Source organism: Musca autumnalis, unplaced genomic scaffold (assembly GCF_047663935.1).
Source record: "Musca autumnalis isolate F117 unplaced genomic scaffold, ASM4766393v1 scaffold_5, whole genome shotgun sequence".
In the NCBI taxonomy this organism is placed as follows: domain Eukaryota; kingdom Metazoa; phylum Arthropoda; class Insecta; order Diptera; family Muscidae; genus Musca; species Musca autumnalis.
The window spans coordinates 8,893,438-8,910,997 of record NW_027412088.1 but is presented as its reverse complement, the minus strand read 5'-3'; the positions used below and the strand labels follow the sequence as shown (position 1 = coordinate 8,910,997).

The following is a 17,560-nucleotide window of genomic DNA, read 5'->3' as shown; positions in this document are numbered from 1 at the left end:
TGGAACTTAATTCTATGGCTTTTGTTTCCAGTGGTCTAAAATGAAATTATTTTAAATGGATTAATTATATTTAAGTATAAAGAAAAATCGTCCAACACCTCTTTGGAAAATCAAATCTAAAAAAAATAAAACAGTGAATAACAACTCTATGTTGAAAAAAACCTTTACGTAATATCTCCCTCCCTATTTGGGGGAGGGAGTTTAAAAATTGTACTGCTGCTGGTGTAAACATCATCAATATACATGTGGTGTATTGCATATGTACAATATACTACGTATTGTATGGATGAATGTACTTGTGTATGGGTGACTACTAAATATTGATTGTTGTGACCACCATCATCGACGGACCGACCGACCACCATTGTTCTTCATTCTCGCTCGCCTTCACTTGAATCCTAGTTCAAATTAAATTGCTTTGCTCAGGATGTGTGAGCTACTAATTGGGGGAGAATTTTTGTTTCAGTAAAAGTACCATTGTGGTGCTACTGACCACATCGCTTGTATGTGTGTTTTTTTTTCTTTTGAGCGAACGTTATGAGTTTGGAAAAAAATTGGTCATCCCAATACTCTAGGCGCCACAGTACACAATGCTACCATTTTTTAAGAAATAGCCATGAATTTTATTATTCATGTTAACAAACTAGGAATCTTTATTAAGATAAAAGCTTATATTGTAATTACTGTGTCATGTTTAGATAGTTTACGACTTTATGCTTTAAAACTACAAATCCCAAAAAAAAAAAAAATAATAATAATAACTAAGGACTCCTACATATCCCTTAATACAATGTTATATTCTTTGTAGGTCATACTTCTATGACGCGTTATATAAATACATTCATACAACAATTTAGAAAGATGTAAAAATAAGTCAGAAAGTGTCAGTCGATTTCGTCGATAGAAGTATATCCTCAACCTATGATAGCAAGCAAAAAACAAGTAAAAGGGAATCGGACTAAATCCCCTTAGCATATGATGGTACAAAAAATATATATGTATGTATATACCACTCCTGTGTCGTATGAAGTTTTGGATTTAAACAGTGTAGATTTTTAGACGTTTGTGGGGCAGGTATCATAAAACGGGAATCTGGTTATCTCATTGGCAAACCCTGTTGATTACCACACAAAAACCTATAAGTCTTCTTATATTAGGGGAATAATTGTACTGTTCTATCCATGCTCATAACGACTACCCTGCTATTAAAATTTCATGTCATGTTATTTGGTCACCATACGATTTTTTACACCATTAAGTCAGGAAGCATGGGCTTCCACACTAAAAATATTTACATAGATCGCTGTGAACAGGACTACAAGGAGGAGAACCTAAAAATTTCGAAATGATCCTAAAAAAAACTTTTGCTAGAGAGGTAACCGAAGCTGTCCAAAGTATGGACAAAATCGGATACTCAATTCGTAAGTGACCATGGTTATAACTTGTTGTGGCAATGCAAATATGTTCGTTCGTATCACTTGTTTAGTTATCGAGTTTTGGTTCATCTGTGTCCAGATTCACAATTTCTAATAGAAAACAAGTAAGGACGTACAGTCAGCTAATACCCTCAGCCACTGACCAAGAAAAAAACAACAAAACCCAACCAAACACAATAATTATGCCGTATATAAAATATATTGATTTTATATCACGAGTTTGCTTTAAAATCTGTAGGTACCGTAACGTGGGCTTATACCAAATCATTGTCATATACCAAACATTTTTGGCAACCAAACTTCCTCATAAAGCACTCAAAATATTAAATTATGTTAAAAAAGTTTGAAAAAAATTTTTGAAAATATCCGACAGGATTTTGAAGCTTTTGGGCCATTATCTTAGGAAGTATTGACTTACTCCGGAACAAAATTTACCATTGTAAATGAGACCGCTCCAACAATCTGCTGAAAAAGAGTCAAAATGATGCGAGAGGAGCTCTTAAACTTCACTTTATCCGAATTTTGTGTGGGAGCTACCCGAAGAAGTGGACCGATATAGTCTATATTTCAATCCCATACTGGACTGGATGAAATAATACGATGTGCAAAGCCTGCATCAATCAAAAACTCCCTGCGAGGATTCTCTTGCGGATTTGCCATTTTGGTTGGTGCCGTCAGGGTTTCTTGGAGCTTTTAGGCCAATATCTCAGGAATTATTGACTTACTCCGGCAAAAAATTGTACCGTCGTAAAGCGAGCCACAAAAAAAAACTTACTGAAAAAAATTTCAAAACGATCCGTGAGTAGCTCTTAAACTTCACTTTATCCGAATTTTGTGTGGCAGGTACTCGAAGGAGTGGACCGATACATTCCATGTTCCAACCTTATACATTACTGGATGAAATAAATTCCCTGCGAGGATTATCTTGCGGATTTGCCATTTTGGTTGGTGCCGTTAGGGTTTTTTGGAGCTTTTATGCCAATATCACAGGAAGTATGGACTTCCGCAAGAAAAAAATTGTACCATCATAAAGGAAGCCGCAAGGAAAACTTACTGAAAAAACTTGCAAAACCATCCGAGAGGAGCCCCTAAACTTCACTTTATCCGAATTTTGTGTGGAAGGTACCCGAAGGAGTGGACAGATGTAGTTCATATTCGAACCAGATCTACATATATATGGAAGGAATAATACGATGTGCAATGTTTTGACCAAATCAATTGCTCCCTTCGAGAGTTATCGTTTGTACTTTTGTGGGGGAGGTACCAGAAGGAGTGGACCGATATGGTCCACAAAATTTGGTTCGAATAGGTTGAACTGTTCGAGAATTATCGTGCGCACAAGCCAGACAGAAAGACATTTTTCGTATCAAAGTGTATATACCCTTCTAGCCTAAAGGCAGAGAGTATAATTAGGAGGCAGGTGAGTGGGTTCCGCCGGCAGTTAAACAAATTCTGTTTGTCGTCCGGTCCGGGCGCTCAACAGAGATGGTCTGTATGACGATTTTTTAGGTTTTCGACGGTAAGAAAGTTGTAAACGTCGAAAACGTCATTTACCCGTAGAAAACGTATAAAAAGTAGTAAACGTTATAAACCTCAAAAAAGTATGTTACCACCATATTTTTCACTTAATATTAATTCTGCAAGCCTGTCTTTGTTATTGAAGAGCGTCCGTGCCTTTTTTGGAAATAACAGCATATTTTTATTAATATTTTAATTTTTAAAATATCTGAAATAATTGAACAATAAATTGGATTATGCACTTAGCACGCCATCTACAATATATTCCGAACACTACCACTACTTTACCTATGTTTCAAAGAATTTGCGGATGAGGTAATAAAAAACATAGGTATAATGTCCATATAATAAAAATATATATATAAAATGTACATTTTAGAGTGAAATCTTTGTATGTCTGTTTTATAATAAAATAGGATCTCAAAAAAAAAAAAAAAAATAATAATAATAAAATGAGTTCTATTATTATGAAAAACATCGATTTTTAGGTTATAAAATTCGTTTGTTTATTCTGTCAAATACCTTGTTTGTTTGACTAGATTTACGACGTTTCCGACGTATGTAATATACGTCAGAAATGTATGTCAGATACGTCATTATTGCAGACAGACCATCTCTGGCGCTCAATCCACATGCAGGGCATGTGTTGAGTATCGTACTATCAATTCAGCCTCAATACGAATTGAATATATCTTAAGGAATAGCCTCATGTCTGCCGTCCAAAGACAAAAAAATTGTACCCTCGTAAAATGGGTCACCAGTGCAACCTGCTTAAAAACGAAGCAATAGTTTTGAGATATAACATTTTACTTTGTATTTTTATACACTCAGCCTTTAGGCCAACCCCAAGTATGTTTGGATGAAATTCGTTTCAGACAACTTAGAGTCGATTTAGCCATGTCCGTCCGTCTGGCTGGCAGGCTGGTGCGTACGATAACTCGCGAACGCATCAACCGATTCGAACCAAACTTTGGGTATCGTAATAGTTTGTCCAAACTTAGTTTAATCGGTTCACTCCTTCGGGTACCTCCGCACAAAAGTTCAAAATTTTTCTGTAAAATGGTGTGAACGAGCTTCAAGAGTAGCTAGCAAACTTCCCACATCGTATTATTCCTTCCAGATATAGATCGGGTTCGAATATGGACAATATCGGTTCTCTCCTTCGGGTACCTCCCACACAAAATTCGGATGAAGTGACGTTTAAGAGCTACTCTCGGATCGGTTTGAAATTTTTTTCAGTAGGTGGTCTTTGCGGCTCCCTTTACGACGATACATAATGGTCTAAAAGCTCCAAGAAACCTTGGGGTTCGAATATGGACTATATCGGTCCTCCCCTTCGGGTACCTCCACACAAAATTCGGATAAAGTGACGTTTTAGAACTCCTCTCGGATCCGTTTGAAATTGTTTTCAGTAGGTTGTCCTTGACGATACATAATGGCCTAAAAACTCCAAGAAACCTTGAGGGCACAAAATAAAATGTCAAATCCGCAAGATTACTCTCGCAGGAAGATTCTGATTGGTCCAAACTTTTCACATCGTATTATTTCATCTAGTCATGTTTCAGGTCGCCCATATATTAGACCCGTCCTTCGGGTATCAACCATACAAAGTTTGGAAAGAGTGCAGTTTAAGGACATGCCTTTTAACATGTTCTGTATGCGTCTCTAGTTAAGATGGTACAATTTTTTCGGACCGAGACTGAGATCACTGCAGACTGATACTTTATTACTTGTTATATTGAAAGAATACCACTTTGGAACATTATGGAGTGTGACAGGTGTATCAAGCAGTGGTCTTAAATATTGGGACATTTCAAGGCGTAGATCTCGGAAAGTATTGTCATCCCCTGGGCGAAACGATCCGAAAAATTGCCTTAAACTGGGTTAAAGCGCAATAATGTTGGACATTTTGAAGGAATGGACCGCCATAGTACACCTTGAAACTCAATTTAATTTCGCTAGTATTAATTTCTATAAGATTTTTGAAGCTTTTAGGTCTTTTTTTGTAATCAAAATTACAATCACCATGGCAGTGGAGTTTTTCTGCTGCAAAAGATGGGGGTTGGCTTCCGAGTACGCTATTCACTCGATAACATTGTATTGCCTGCCTGTGCGGTTGAATCAGTGTGAATGCTGTCCAAGCCGGACTGTAGATCATGAAGATTTCTCCTGATGTGTTTGGGTGGAGAAACCTGTAACTAGATTGTGGTAAGCGTACTCATGCTCTTGTTGTGCTGATGCGCCGGTAAAACCTCCGTCCCCACTTAAAGATGTTCCACTGGTCTCATGAGGAGGCACCGTGTTGCAGTCATCAAGGCAGCATTCTAACATATTTGAATATTCTTCCACTGTGTAGTGGTAATGTTTGGACAAAGAAAGAAAGACTATCCGTATGCCCATGACTCCAAATCATCTGATATGGATTTCGTACAAATTTATTTCGATAAGCGATGGCTGTGACATACTATATGTCATCATAAGATTATTTCTGACATTTTATTCGGATATAGCCTTAAGACATAGTTGAAGAAAGTTTCCACCATAGTTTCGGTTCCAGATTCTACACATTTTCATAATCCAAAAATTGTTGATTTACTTATGTTCACCTTTTGAAAGATCGTTATGATCATCACATAGATAGGCGTCAATGCCAAGGTTTCAAGACTTGGGCCGCAAAATGACAGCAATACTTCGTATACTCCTGAGGTTGGTGTACTTGTCGTAATAAGCCTTGCATTTTTACTGGCCTGCATAAGTTCTTTTACATTAATTTATTCCTTTTTAATACTTCGCCCTTTTTATGCAATGTCTCTACTGACTCACTACCTCCAATGTCAACACATGGTCCCTCAGCAACTACTGACTTACTACTGACACATTAGTTCCAATGTCGCTACTGATTTTCGAATGACACGTTCAAAATGTCTATAGGAAAATACATGAGTTGTCTACAGTTTGTCAATGTTGACAATGTTACTGTTGACAATGTTAGTAGTAAATCAGTATAGATTCGCTATTGACATTTCCTACAGGGTACTTACGTCTCCGACCCTTTAATACAAAAATTGTTAATAGTTAGGATGTCCTAAAAAAACATTTTCCACGAACATCACCAAAAGGACAAGGCTACTTTTTTTGATATTAGCGAGTGCAGCTCGATTATATTTAAGGTTTCAAAGCGTCGTAGTACGATATGTCTTTAAACTGAAAATTCCGAACATGTCAGCCAACATAACGCTGAGGGTGTCTTGACGCTGAGGGTGTCTTGTCTAGAACTCGAACTCACAGATTCAGAGCACAAGACGGGCGATCATATCTGACCAATACGCAATCGCTCCATCCAGCTAGATCAGCCAAGATCATCCATATACGTTAACGTGACTGCAACAATAATGAATGTTGTCTTTATTCTCATCCGTCTTGGTTTAGCAAAGGAAAAACTCGCTCAGAGAGACTAATGCACAAAATATTTTGAGCACCCCCGAGTTAGATACAAATTTCCTCAATGTGCGTATACGTATCAATAGTGGTCATACGCCACATATGCTGTACCTATAGGGGTACCAATTCGATGTATCTGAGTCTGAGTATCTATATCTACTTGACTATCTATATCTACTTGATTTATATCTGCAGATATATTTAATATTTTCTTCTTTAGGCCTAACAATAAGTCAGTTTTAAACAGACCTTGTGATCTTAGTAGAGCTACTTATTCCTTCTGTTCTCATTTTTATCAAATGTCTCCGTTTTTTTTTGTAGAACAGTACAATCGCAAAATAAAACAGTTCATATTAACTCCTCCATATCAAACCAGCGACAAAACCTAGTTATTCATACATTACCGTAATGAGTAGGTACAGACAGGATCGCGTGAATGCGTGTCGATAGTCATTTGTGTTTTTAACTATATTTAGAACAACGACAACAGCAATTCAAGTGGTGTTCCCTTTGATTACATTACAAATGTTGATATAAAATACAGACTGCTACTGTATAACAGTTATATTGCAATATTACGTGTTTTATTTCGTACACAGAGTTGTTGACATTTTTAGATGGGAGTGAAAAAAAGTTGATTATTGTTCTGTATAATATTTTGTACAACATTTGAAATACACACTGTTTTATATTTACGTAACTTTTTGGAATTTTAGAATTTATTGAATATATTTTAAGATTTGATTTTCCAAGGAATTTGCTTGCAAAAATTATTCACAAACACACACATAAGGTCTAACTGAACCAACAATTTATCCCAACATAATAATGCATATCACCTTCAACATATCTCCATAGAGGAAAAACATATTTAAAGAGAAAATATAAAATTTATCAAATCATAAATATTCATAACTATACTGCTACTCTACACACACACAAATACATATTTATATAAACAAGGAAAAAAACTGAATAAATAACTCATTTAAGGAGGGTACGTTGCTGTTGTTGTCATCATCATCATTTGTCAAATGCGAATGATGATTACGGCAATAATGAAACCTGGCGTACACTTTTATCAGTTCTATTCGACATTCTATTATTTTATTATTCTTTCTTTTTCTCTATTTTTTCTTTACGTTTTTTTTGTGCTTGCATGCTCATTTAAATCTATTTCAGAGACCGGGATAAAACGGGTAAGACACTCAACACCAAGATGCCATCAGCACCAGCACACACTGCCGAGGAGGCTCGTCTTCTGGGGTAAGATTTGAATGAATTCGCCTAAACCATACAACGGTTCTATTGAACCAATCAACCAACCAACAGCCTACCAAACAATCCAACCAACCAACATGCATCCAGATAACAAATACTCTCACAATGAACTAAACCCTTTAGTTTTGAAAAAAAAATGCATTTTGCTTTGAGTTTGTTAGAATATCTTAACCTTTTTTAATTTCATATTACTAAACCCGTTCGTTCCAAAACAACAATAATAGCTTATAATCTACTTTGAGATTTAGATCCACAGCTTGTTATGGAGACTCCTAGTTTGTATGTACAAATTACTAAAAGTATACCTCCTCAAAGCCACAAAAAACAAACAATCCAACCAAACATCCAAAAGTTCATACAAACAAAAATAGTGTAATGTATTTTACAATAAATCACTAGATGTATATTCTATCCATATATATAAATAGCTTGTATAGATATTGTTATATAGATATTTTTTAAATATTTTTTTTTTTCAGTTTGGATTGTTTTCAATTTGTTTAAATTTTATTTTGTAACCCCTTTAGTTTTTTTTTATATTATTCCTCCTAAACTCAAACCCATAAACCATAACTAGGACTTTGCCAAAATCCAAAACCATAGCAAATCAGCTGTATATTGCAATTTAGTTATCAAAACCTAGACAATATATAGGAACCCTATGAAAAAGTAAAGTTAACACCCTCTTTCAGTCATAGTCACCAAATACCCATAACTTTTCAAAGGAAAAGTAGCGTAAAAACAACAATATTTACGTTCAAATTTGTTTCCATAAACCAGATACAGAAACTGCAAATAAATATTATATTTACATGTATTAAATTTTTTACATTTTGTCTGTTCCAGTACTGCAAGAATCTACTAATTTTTACTATCTTTTCTATTATTTTTTTGATATCATAAAGGAAAAAATGTTATCGTAGTAAAAATTAGTAAATTCTTGCAGGTTCTAGAACAGCCATATAATTTACTCCTAAATATTTTACTAATTTAGTGTCTTCTTTTTCTAAACTTAGAACCATGCCTGTTGATCCCATGGATGACATTGAGCTGCGCTCAGTTCAACTACAATTCCCACATGCCCGTGGCTCCATCATTGACTCCTGTGATCAGAGACGTGTTGCCACGGATAAAGGTGAAATTCTAGTTGCTATTCAAGGTGATACATCGAAACCAGCTATTTTAACTTATCATGATTTGGGTTTGAACTGTAAGTTGTTAATATTTGGAAAATTTGTTTTTCAATTTCCATTAACGAGAATTTTTGAATTGTTTTGTTTTTCAGATGCCACAAGCTTTGCTGGCTTTTTCAATTACCCCTTGATGCGTGGTCTATTGGAAAACTTTTGTGTTTATCATGTAACTGCACCGGGCCAAGAGGAGGGTGCACCAACATTGCCTGAAGAGTAAGTAGATAATTTGTTACTAGTTTAAAGAGAATAATTCTGAATGTAAAATAATGATGCGATTGTTAATACTGCTCGTTTACAAATTTGGTAAAGATGCGTGATTCCTTTATATTAGGCTAATATACCAAATCCCAAGTTTTTGTGTGTTAAAAACTAATATGGAGAAACAGATTAAGGTTCCAAGAGTGAAGGACGTACAGTTTTGGTCCAGGCCCCGTTTACTTGAATTATTGAGGCCTCTACATGAATATGTAGATCATTCTCTATCTCATAATGTCCATTGAACGTTGTATCCGTTTTAATTAATTATTTAGGCGCTCATAGTGCCCAGTACAATAATTGTATGATATTACACTATGCAACACTGAAAATGCAAACAACTTCTAGTATGCAATTTTTGAAAGTACATATTTAGACTACAAAAACCTTAGTAGGGTTTTGTCCTGACAGATCCAGTTCGGATTTTATGGCCTCATCTAAACCGGGTTAAATCTACACTTTTTTGCATTTATCAGGCCTTTATCTCAGAAACGAAAAGGAATTTGCCCTTGCTGTCTTTAGCAATATTGTAGACCTAAACTAGTAGAAATTATCTTTTAAAAAACCACATAAGAAAAACTCCATCTAGGGCATCAAAATCTATAAAATATAGAAAGTTTTACATAATTGCTGAAATTCTGGTCAGTATCGTCTTAACTATTGGGAGTTGAACCAAGTAACCTTTCGCAAAAATCTTCCAAATAAAGTTCTCAAAAATTCTTTAGAATATTCCGAAACTCTAAACTGCTTACTTCCTGTTGTTTCAGCGGTATTTTGCATCATATCTTTTACAGCACGTATTTCAAACACAGTTCACACCAACAGTTTATTCTCGCATTTCGGGTTTCACTACATTATTGACATTCGTCGTTGAAAAATGTACTGAAAACAACGACATAGAGGCATTTTACAACAATGACATGTTCTGAAGAGTTGTGTATTACAATCCAGGGAATATTTTTCAAAAGAAAATGTTCAGAAAAAGATAACGGTTTTGGAGATACGGTGTATGTAATGTACAAAAATTGTGGAATTTTTGCACATATCTTGAAATTTGAGGCAATAAATGTAGTTTTTCGAGTTGATTATTTCTCCAAATATGTTATTCTTGTCCTTATCTACAAATTTGTTTCAGAGGTCAGAAGAAGATTCGCATTGGTTTCAGAGATTTAGCCCCGAATTTTTTTAAAAACTCAATGGGGGTTATCGTGAACGGCAATTCCCCGTGAATTTTTTCACTTTCTCCCTTAAGTTTCAACGGCGGAAAGACGAAACTCACGGGAAATTTCATTCATGATAACCCCCAATATGTAACCATGTTTGGATGGGGCCATAAGATCCGAGCTGGATCTGACACTACAAAACCCAACTAGGGTTTCTTGTCGTTTGTGTCTGTACTTTCCTCAAATCCTCAGTTCGAAATGTTTGCACAAGATCACCTTAAAAATGTTGCACAGTGTTACCCTAGTGTGGTCTGAGGAATGACTTGTCATGTAAAGCCGTCATTTAGCTTAGTTCGGACTACCTTCCTATCATCGTCTCCGTTTACAGACCTCTGACCGTCGTACAACCATGGAAAAGCTGATTGGTAAGAGTTCAGAAAATTCACCAATCACAGTTGCAGAAAGCTTCCCATTCCTTTGGATTAGCGGGTAATTGAGAAAAATTTTCGAAGCATCAACATAGCTGCAGCCGCCCTACAATCCTACTGGTAAAATATCCCAAATTAGACCTAATTTCCGATGGGGGGACTAGTAAGTGAGTGTGATGAGCTTCGTCATACGAACCCTGAAGGCAACAGGTTTAGACCACCTACAACACCACCAATGCAACGTTGGACTAAATAAGTTGGGGGCAACGACAAAATCACCATCGAAACCGGGATAGAAGGATGATGGAACGGTTGTTACTTTCAACGGCTTGAAAGTAAAGGATACGAAGAGATACTCATTATTTTAACCAGCATTTTAAAGAGCACCCAGAGAGTAATAGGACGAAGAGAAGTGTGTTCGCGGCATAAGAGCCCTCAGATCTATGGAGGCACCATCACAATTTACGATGCGCGATGTTACAGATGTCATCCGAACAGCTAAATTATTCAAAGCGTTGGGTCCGCACGGAATCTCAATGACAAAGCTTTAGTATTTGAATATTTGAAAAGTATGCTCAGTTTATCGTTAGCCATCCATATAGTACCAGAAGCCTGGTTGCATGGTGGTCCCGCTAAGAAGCCAGGCAGGAATGCCAGCAGAGTTGGACCCCTACAGGACGATTTCCCTCCTGTCGCATGTAACGTAGATTCTGGAGGCACTACCCCTCCCCACGATGTGTGGACGTCAATTGTTTGTGAAATTCAGAAATAAGAAGCCATAGAGTGAAACATTGAGTTCCTGAACGCGGCGTGATATATCTGGAACTATTTAACCTCTACCTTTTTGAAGTCCCACATCCTGCAGACGGCATAGAGATTGTAATGTACGTCGTCGTCGGATCTTATTGTTTATGACATATGTGATAGGATAAATATTAACATAGCTGACTTAGTGCAGTTTTTATACCCTGCACCACTATGTGGAAAGGGTATTATAAGTTTGTTTTGGTAAATATTCATGTAACACCGCGAAATACACGTCGGAGACCCCCAATGTGGTATACCAATCTTCATATCTCGGCGAGATAAAGCGATTTTGAGATGTGTGTCCGTCCGTCTGTGTGTCCGTCTGTCCATTATAAATTGTAATCAAACTCCAGGCCGCAATTATGAACCGATCGTCACAAAATTTGGTACGGAGGTCGGTTTCACATCAGAATAGATCGCTATTTTAATTGGTGATGATCGTGAAATATTTAGCGGGTGAAATGGACCAAAAACATAATTTTTATCCGATTTTGCATCTGCTCTGTAGGTCGCAATAATAGTCCGATCGCCTCGAAATTTTAAATAAGGTAAGAGAATATGACAAAGATAAAGCTTGCAATGTGAGATGGCGATTAGATAATATTTATATGGTTACGGGGGCCACAACTTTTGTGTGAAAATTTTGAAAAATTTTAATATACAGCTATTATCTTTATTCCTGGAAGAGACATTCCGGGCAAGTAAGCTATAGTTGGAAGAGGAACGCTTGACCTTTCTATTGATGTCAATTGTGTTGGTGTACATGATAAGATAACAGAGTTACAGCCTAATATACCCTGTAATTTCTTTATAGTATAATCATAAACACGCTAGAGGTCGCAATTACAGCTCAATAATCACGAAATTTTGCACGAGGCGAGACTTTATTTCGAAGTAGATGCTTAACATTTTGGATGATAATCTGATAATATTTAGTGGGTAAAATGGACCATTACTTTTGTATGAAAAATACGGTACTAGAATGCACAAAGTTATTTTTTACAATAAATTTGTTTGTTCCATAAAGAAATTTTGATATGTGGAAAGCTAATTCCCAGGAGTAAAGTTGTAGGGTAACACATGGTCGGCCCCGTCCGACTATAGCCTTTTCTTACTTGTTACATCTGAATAATATGTATATATCCGCCACACCATCCACTGTTCACTAGATGAACGGCTGAAATAAGGATCCCCCATGAACATATTGGTCGATGGTGTCCTGATTTTGACCACTAAATATCCTAAGATATTGGGTATAACGTTCGACAGCACGCTGAAGTCGTCCGCGTAAGACACAGTAATTTGCGACAAGATCAGTAGGAACAAGGTCATCAAGTCGCTGGACGACAGCACTCGAGGTTCTGACAAAGAAACCTTGCGAAGCAATATGTCGGTCTACGATAAGCTACGCTACGCAGGGGAAGAATATACAAACTTGCAAGAATGTCGAAATGAAGACTTGAACATGGTGCCTCCTCATGACAGTAGTAGACCATTTTCATCAGGAGACGAAGATTTAACTAGCGCATGAGCTCAAGAAGGTGTTGTCAATGCAGTATCTGATTGGGTGTTATCTATCGCCCAGGGACGTCAGGAGAGACCTTCATGATCTAGAGACAGGGAGGTTCAAAGGTATAAATGGAAAACTCTACACCAACGAGCTTATCAGGCAGGTTGAATAGCACTAATGCAGTTGTGCAGGCAGTACAAAGATAAAGTGTGAATACCGTGATTGTAGACCAACCCCTGTCCATTGCAGCATAAGAACGCCAAGGCAAACACTAGTGGTTTTAGCAGAACTAATATCCGGAGTAGAGTTGTTAAATCTAGTGAACTAGTTCAGTACAATAGTTCGTTTGCGAATGAGTAATATCCCGAAAACAAAGAGATAATATTACTCATTCGCAGTTCGTTCATACAAATGACAGGTGTCCACTGAACTATATAGTGAACTAGATCGTTCAAATGAACTAGATTTTAACAACTCTAATCCGGAGTGCCACCGTGGTGCAATGGTATGCACAACCTTGTACGCAGATGGTCGTGGTTTCGATTCCCCGGCCAAGCAACATCAAATTTTCAACGGTGGCAAAATACCCCTCAGTAATGTTGGCGATATTTCCTGAGTATTTCAGCCATGTAAAACTTCTCTACAAGTGGGTTCTTAGGACACGCCGTTCGGACTCGGCGATAAACTGTAGGTCCCATATCATTGAGAGAAGTCTCCCTTGTCCGGCGTGGTATGTTTGTGGAACAGTTATTATTATAATCCGGAGTAATCGTGCGTATCATCCAACCAAACAGAGTGACGGGCGGGAAGGGCTAACTGGATTACAAATTGTCTGAAACGGATTTCGTCCAAACAAACATGGGGTCTAAAAGCATTATTTCGATATGGCACATTTTTGATCGTAACTGTAATAGAATGTGAGTGGATTTACATACCTACCCACTTCATCTACAAGATAATGAACAATCAAAAGTACTTCAGAAATTGACAATAAAGCTTTCGTCTGTCTCTTAAATTTATATTTTTAAATTTAGTATAGTATATTTTAAGTGTAGTGTATTTCAAAATATACTTTTATCAACAAATATAAAACAACAATTTCCTCTCTTTTCTTTTCAGTTATGTTTATCCTACCATGGATGAATTAGCCAATCAATTGTTATTTGTTCTATCCCAGTTTGGTCTTAAATCTGTTATCGGTTTTGGCATTGGCGCTGGCGCTAATATTTTGTGTCGTTTCGCCTTAGCACATCCCGATAAAGTTGGTGCAATGTGTCTCATCAATTGTGTATCGACACAGTCCGGTTGGATTGAATGGGGCTATCAGAGTTTTAATGCACGTTTTCTACGCACCAAAGGTATGACACAGGGTGTCATTGACTATTTGATGTGGCATCATTTCGGTCGTAATCCTGAGGAACGCAATCATGATTTGGTACAAATGTATAAACAACATTTTGAACGTGGCGTTAATCCCACCAACTTGGCTATGCTAATCAATTCGTATATACATCGCAACGATTTGAATATTGCTCGTACTCCAACTGGTACCACAACAACGGAGACATCGGCAACAACATTGAAAATGCCCATTATGAATATAACGGGAGCTTTGTCGCCACATGTAGATGATACAGTGACATTTAATGGTCGCTTGGATCCCACTAACTCTACTTGGATGAAGGTTTTTATTAAAATGAATTATTTTGTTTGTAACAAAAAGATATTGATTAAATGTTTTCCTTTTTAGATTTCTGATTGCGCCATGGTCTTGGAGGAACAACCAGCAAAATTGGCCGAAGCCTTTAGGCTTTTCTTACAAGGCGAAGGCTACGGTAAGTGTTAGACACGAAGTGAAAAGTTGACACTCACTCTTAGTAGTGTGTCAATTATTTTACCAACCAACAAAACTATTTGATAACTGTCGTATTCACACACTACCACCAATATATACAACAACAAAACTGAAAAACAAGAAAATTTTATAATACTCTATATATAATCGACCAAATATATATATATAAACTCACGCAAAAATCGTTCGTACAAGCAATATATACCTATCTCCTTTAAATAGTATGAAAATCATTTTAAAATACATATTCGTATAAATACATACATTTATATCTGATGACGATGATGATATAATCATTTTTTTTCCTTCATTACTTAATTTATAATATATACTCCCTCAACAACAACAACAATAATACTATGCCATATTCATCACTAGTCAAATATATCAATCATTATAATTAGCTTTACAATTTATACAACAACAACATTCCTAGAACAAACAAACACACATGCATACAAAGAGCATAAAGCAAATACACCATATACTCCTTTATTCCATATTCATTTTACCATAATAATATCGTTTCGCACCCTTAGACACCCACCCACCCATCTACAACAAATATCCTATAAAAGTTTGGTTAGATTTTCTGTTCACTATTCCTCATCTCCCCCCATTGTTGTAGCACTTGATGATTAAAAGAATTTCAATGATAACAATAACAAAATAAGAACTCCTTGGAAATTTTGAGTTTTGCCAACAAGGATTTATTTTTGAATTTCCTTTTGTAAAACTGTGCAAGTGATCCTTTTTCAAATGAGGATGTTTTGTTTTTTTACCCAGCACCAGGGATGACATGTGTGGATGGAATCAATGGATTCCATTTTAATACCATGTCATAAATATTTTGGCATAGTTTGCTTTTTATATACATATGTAATTTCTCATTACCAAATGTGGTAATTGATCTCCTTTGACTTACCCTTGAGGTTATTTTTGTTTTATTTAAACGAACGATTTTCCTTGACGTTTTCTCCTCCCCCACCCCCAAAATAAGATATCCAAAAGAAATTCATTATGAAATAGCTTTAGCTTGTAAGCTTTCAATGTATGTATTTGTAATATTATTATTTATTATAACATTTTAGTTAGAACTATATGAAAATATTCGAAAAAATGTTGGTTACTGTCTGCCGCATATCAAACTTGGAAAGGTAATCGAATATTATGTTTGAAGTGTTAAGTTCAAATAATGTGAAAATACGTCATATTTGTTTTTGATATCAGGGAAAATGGGCTATAAGGATATTACAGGACGATAAAAATGGTGACTTCAGGAAATAGTCTTTTGGCACCACATTTGAAACGAATTCCTTTAGAAATGTACATACATATATTTTATTATTTATGCATATAATTTCTTGTGTCCGAACGATTATTCTGGGAAGAAATGGCCTGTCGAACATTATTTCCAAATTTAGATCATAGGTACACTATATCTGTCCACTTTTTATACCCTCAGCATTTATGCTAACGAGGACATATACACTTTCATACGGGCAAAATGTGCCTAATCGAAATAATGTTTTTAGACCCCAAGTATGTTTTGACGAAATATGTCCGTCTGTCTGTCTGGCTGGCTGGCGGGAGCGCACGATAACTCTCGAACGGATCTGCCGATTCGGTCCATAAAAGTTTAAAAATGTTCGGAAAATGTTTGCGCACGATAACTCTTGAAGGGAGTAACCGATTTGCTCCATACTTTGCCCATCGTAAAATGTGTACCAGACTTAGATAATTTTTCAATATAGACTCAATCGGCCAACTCCTTCGGGTACCTCCCACACAAAATTTCGGAAAAGTTCAGTTTAGGGCCACATCTCGAATCGCTTTCATTAGGGGCAAGTCCATACTTCCTGAGAAAATAGCCTGAAAGTTGCAAAAAACCCCTATGACACCGTGTGAGGTGGTTGGAGCCCAAGATAACTCTCGAACGGATCTGCCGATTCGGTCCAAAATATGGCCTTAGTAATATTTTGTCCAAACATAGTTTAAGTTTGAAGATAAGCCATATTGGTCCACTCCTTCAGGTACCTCCCCCACAAAAGTTCAAAAATGTTCGGAAAAATTTTTCGTACGGTAACTCTTGAAGGGAGTGGCCGAATTGGTCTATACTTTACACATCCTAATATATCTACCAGATATAGATCAGGCTCAAATATGGACTATATTTGTCCACTCCATCCGGTACCTCCCACACAAAATTTCGGATAAGTTCACTTTAAGACCTAATATCGAATCACTTTGATTTTTGTTGGAGCAACTTGCCTTAATTACGATGGTAAAAGTTTTTTTCAGGGGCAAGTCCATACTTCTTGAGCAAACAGCCCGAAAGGTGTAAAAACCCCATAATCAGCATATGTAGTGACTGGAGATCCACTTCCATAATGGTCAATGTCGATCCATTCCTTTTAGTATCTCCTCCGCAAAACTTTTGATCTTTAATCCTATCAACAATTTTGTCGGTTCTAACGCCCAAAATTTTTAAAACCCCGTAAATACATTTTTTTTGGTAAAAAATTGTTTCAATATACACAGGCTGAGGGTATATCTCTGTCGGCAAAGCCGACTGATACTTTTTTACTTGTTTCGCTTAGCTTTCCCACGGAAGTTGGCCAATCCCACGGCAGCGTGTTCTTTCCTACCAGATTGACCCGAAACCATAGTGTT

At 36.6% G+C, this 17,560-nt stretch overlaps 1 protein-coding gene across 11 annotated transcripts in view; it reads left to right on the top strand.

Moving 5' to 3' along the window:
* Nucleotides 1–17,560, top strand: part of MESK2 (misexpression suppressor of KSR 2) — a 106,976-nt gene that overhangs the window by 72,756 nt on the left and 16,660 nt on the right. For 9 of the 11 annotated variants that reach the window (XM_073956248.1, XM_073956250.1, XM_073956251.1 and 6 more), the window contains 5 exons: nucleotides 7,578–7,661; nucleotides 8,693–8,886; nucleotides 8,962–9,082; nucleotides 14,152–14,716; nucleotides 14,783–14,867. In XM_073956248.1, the coding sequence (XP_073812349.1) occupies nucleotides 7,578–7,661; nucleotides 8,693–8,886; nucleotides 8,962–9,082; nucleotides 14,152–14,716; nucleotides 14,783–14,867 (1,049 nt within the window). The remainder of the gene's footprint in view (nucleotides 1–7,577; nucleotides 7,662–8,692; nucleotides 8,887–8,961; nucleotides 9,083–14,151; nucleotides 14,717–14,782; nucleotides 14,868–17,560) is intronic. The other 2 variants (XM_073956249.1, XM_073956252.1) reach the window with 1 other exon arrangement.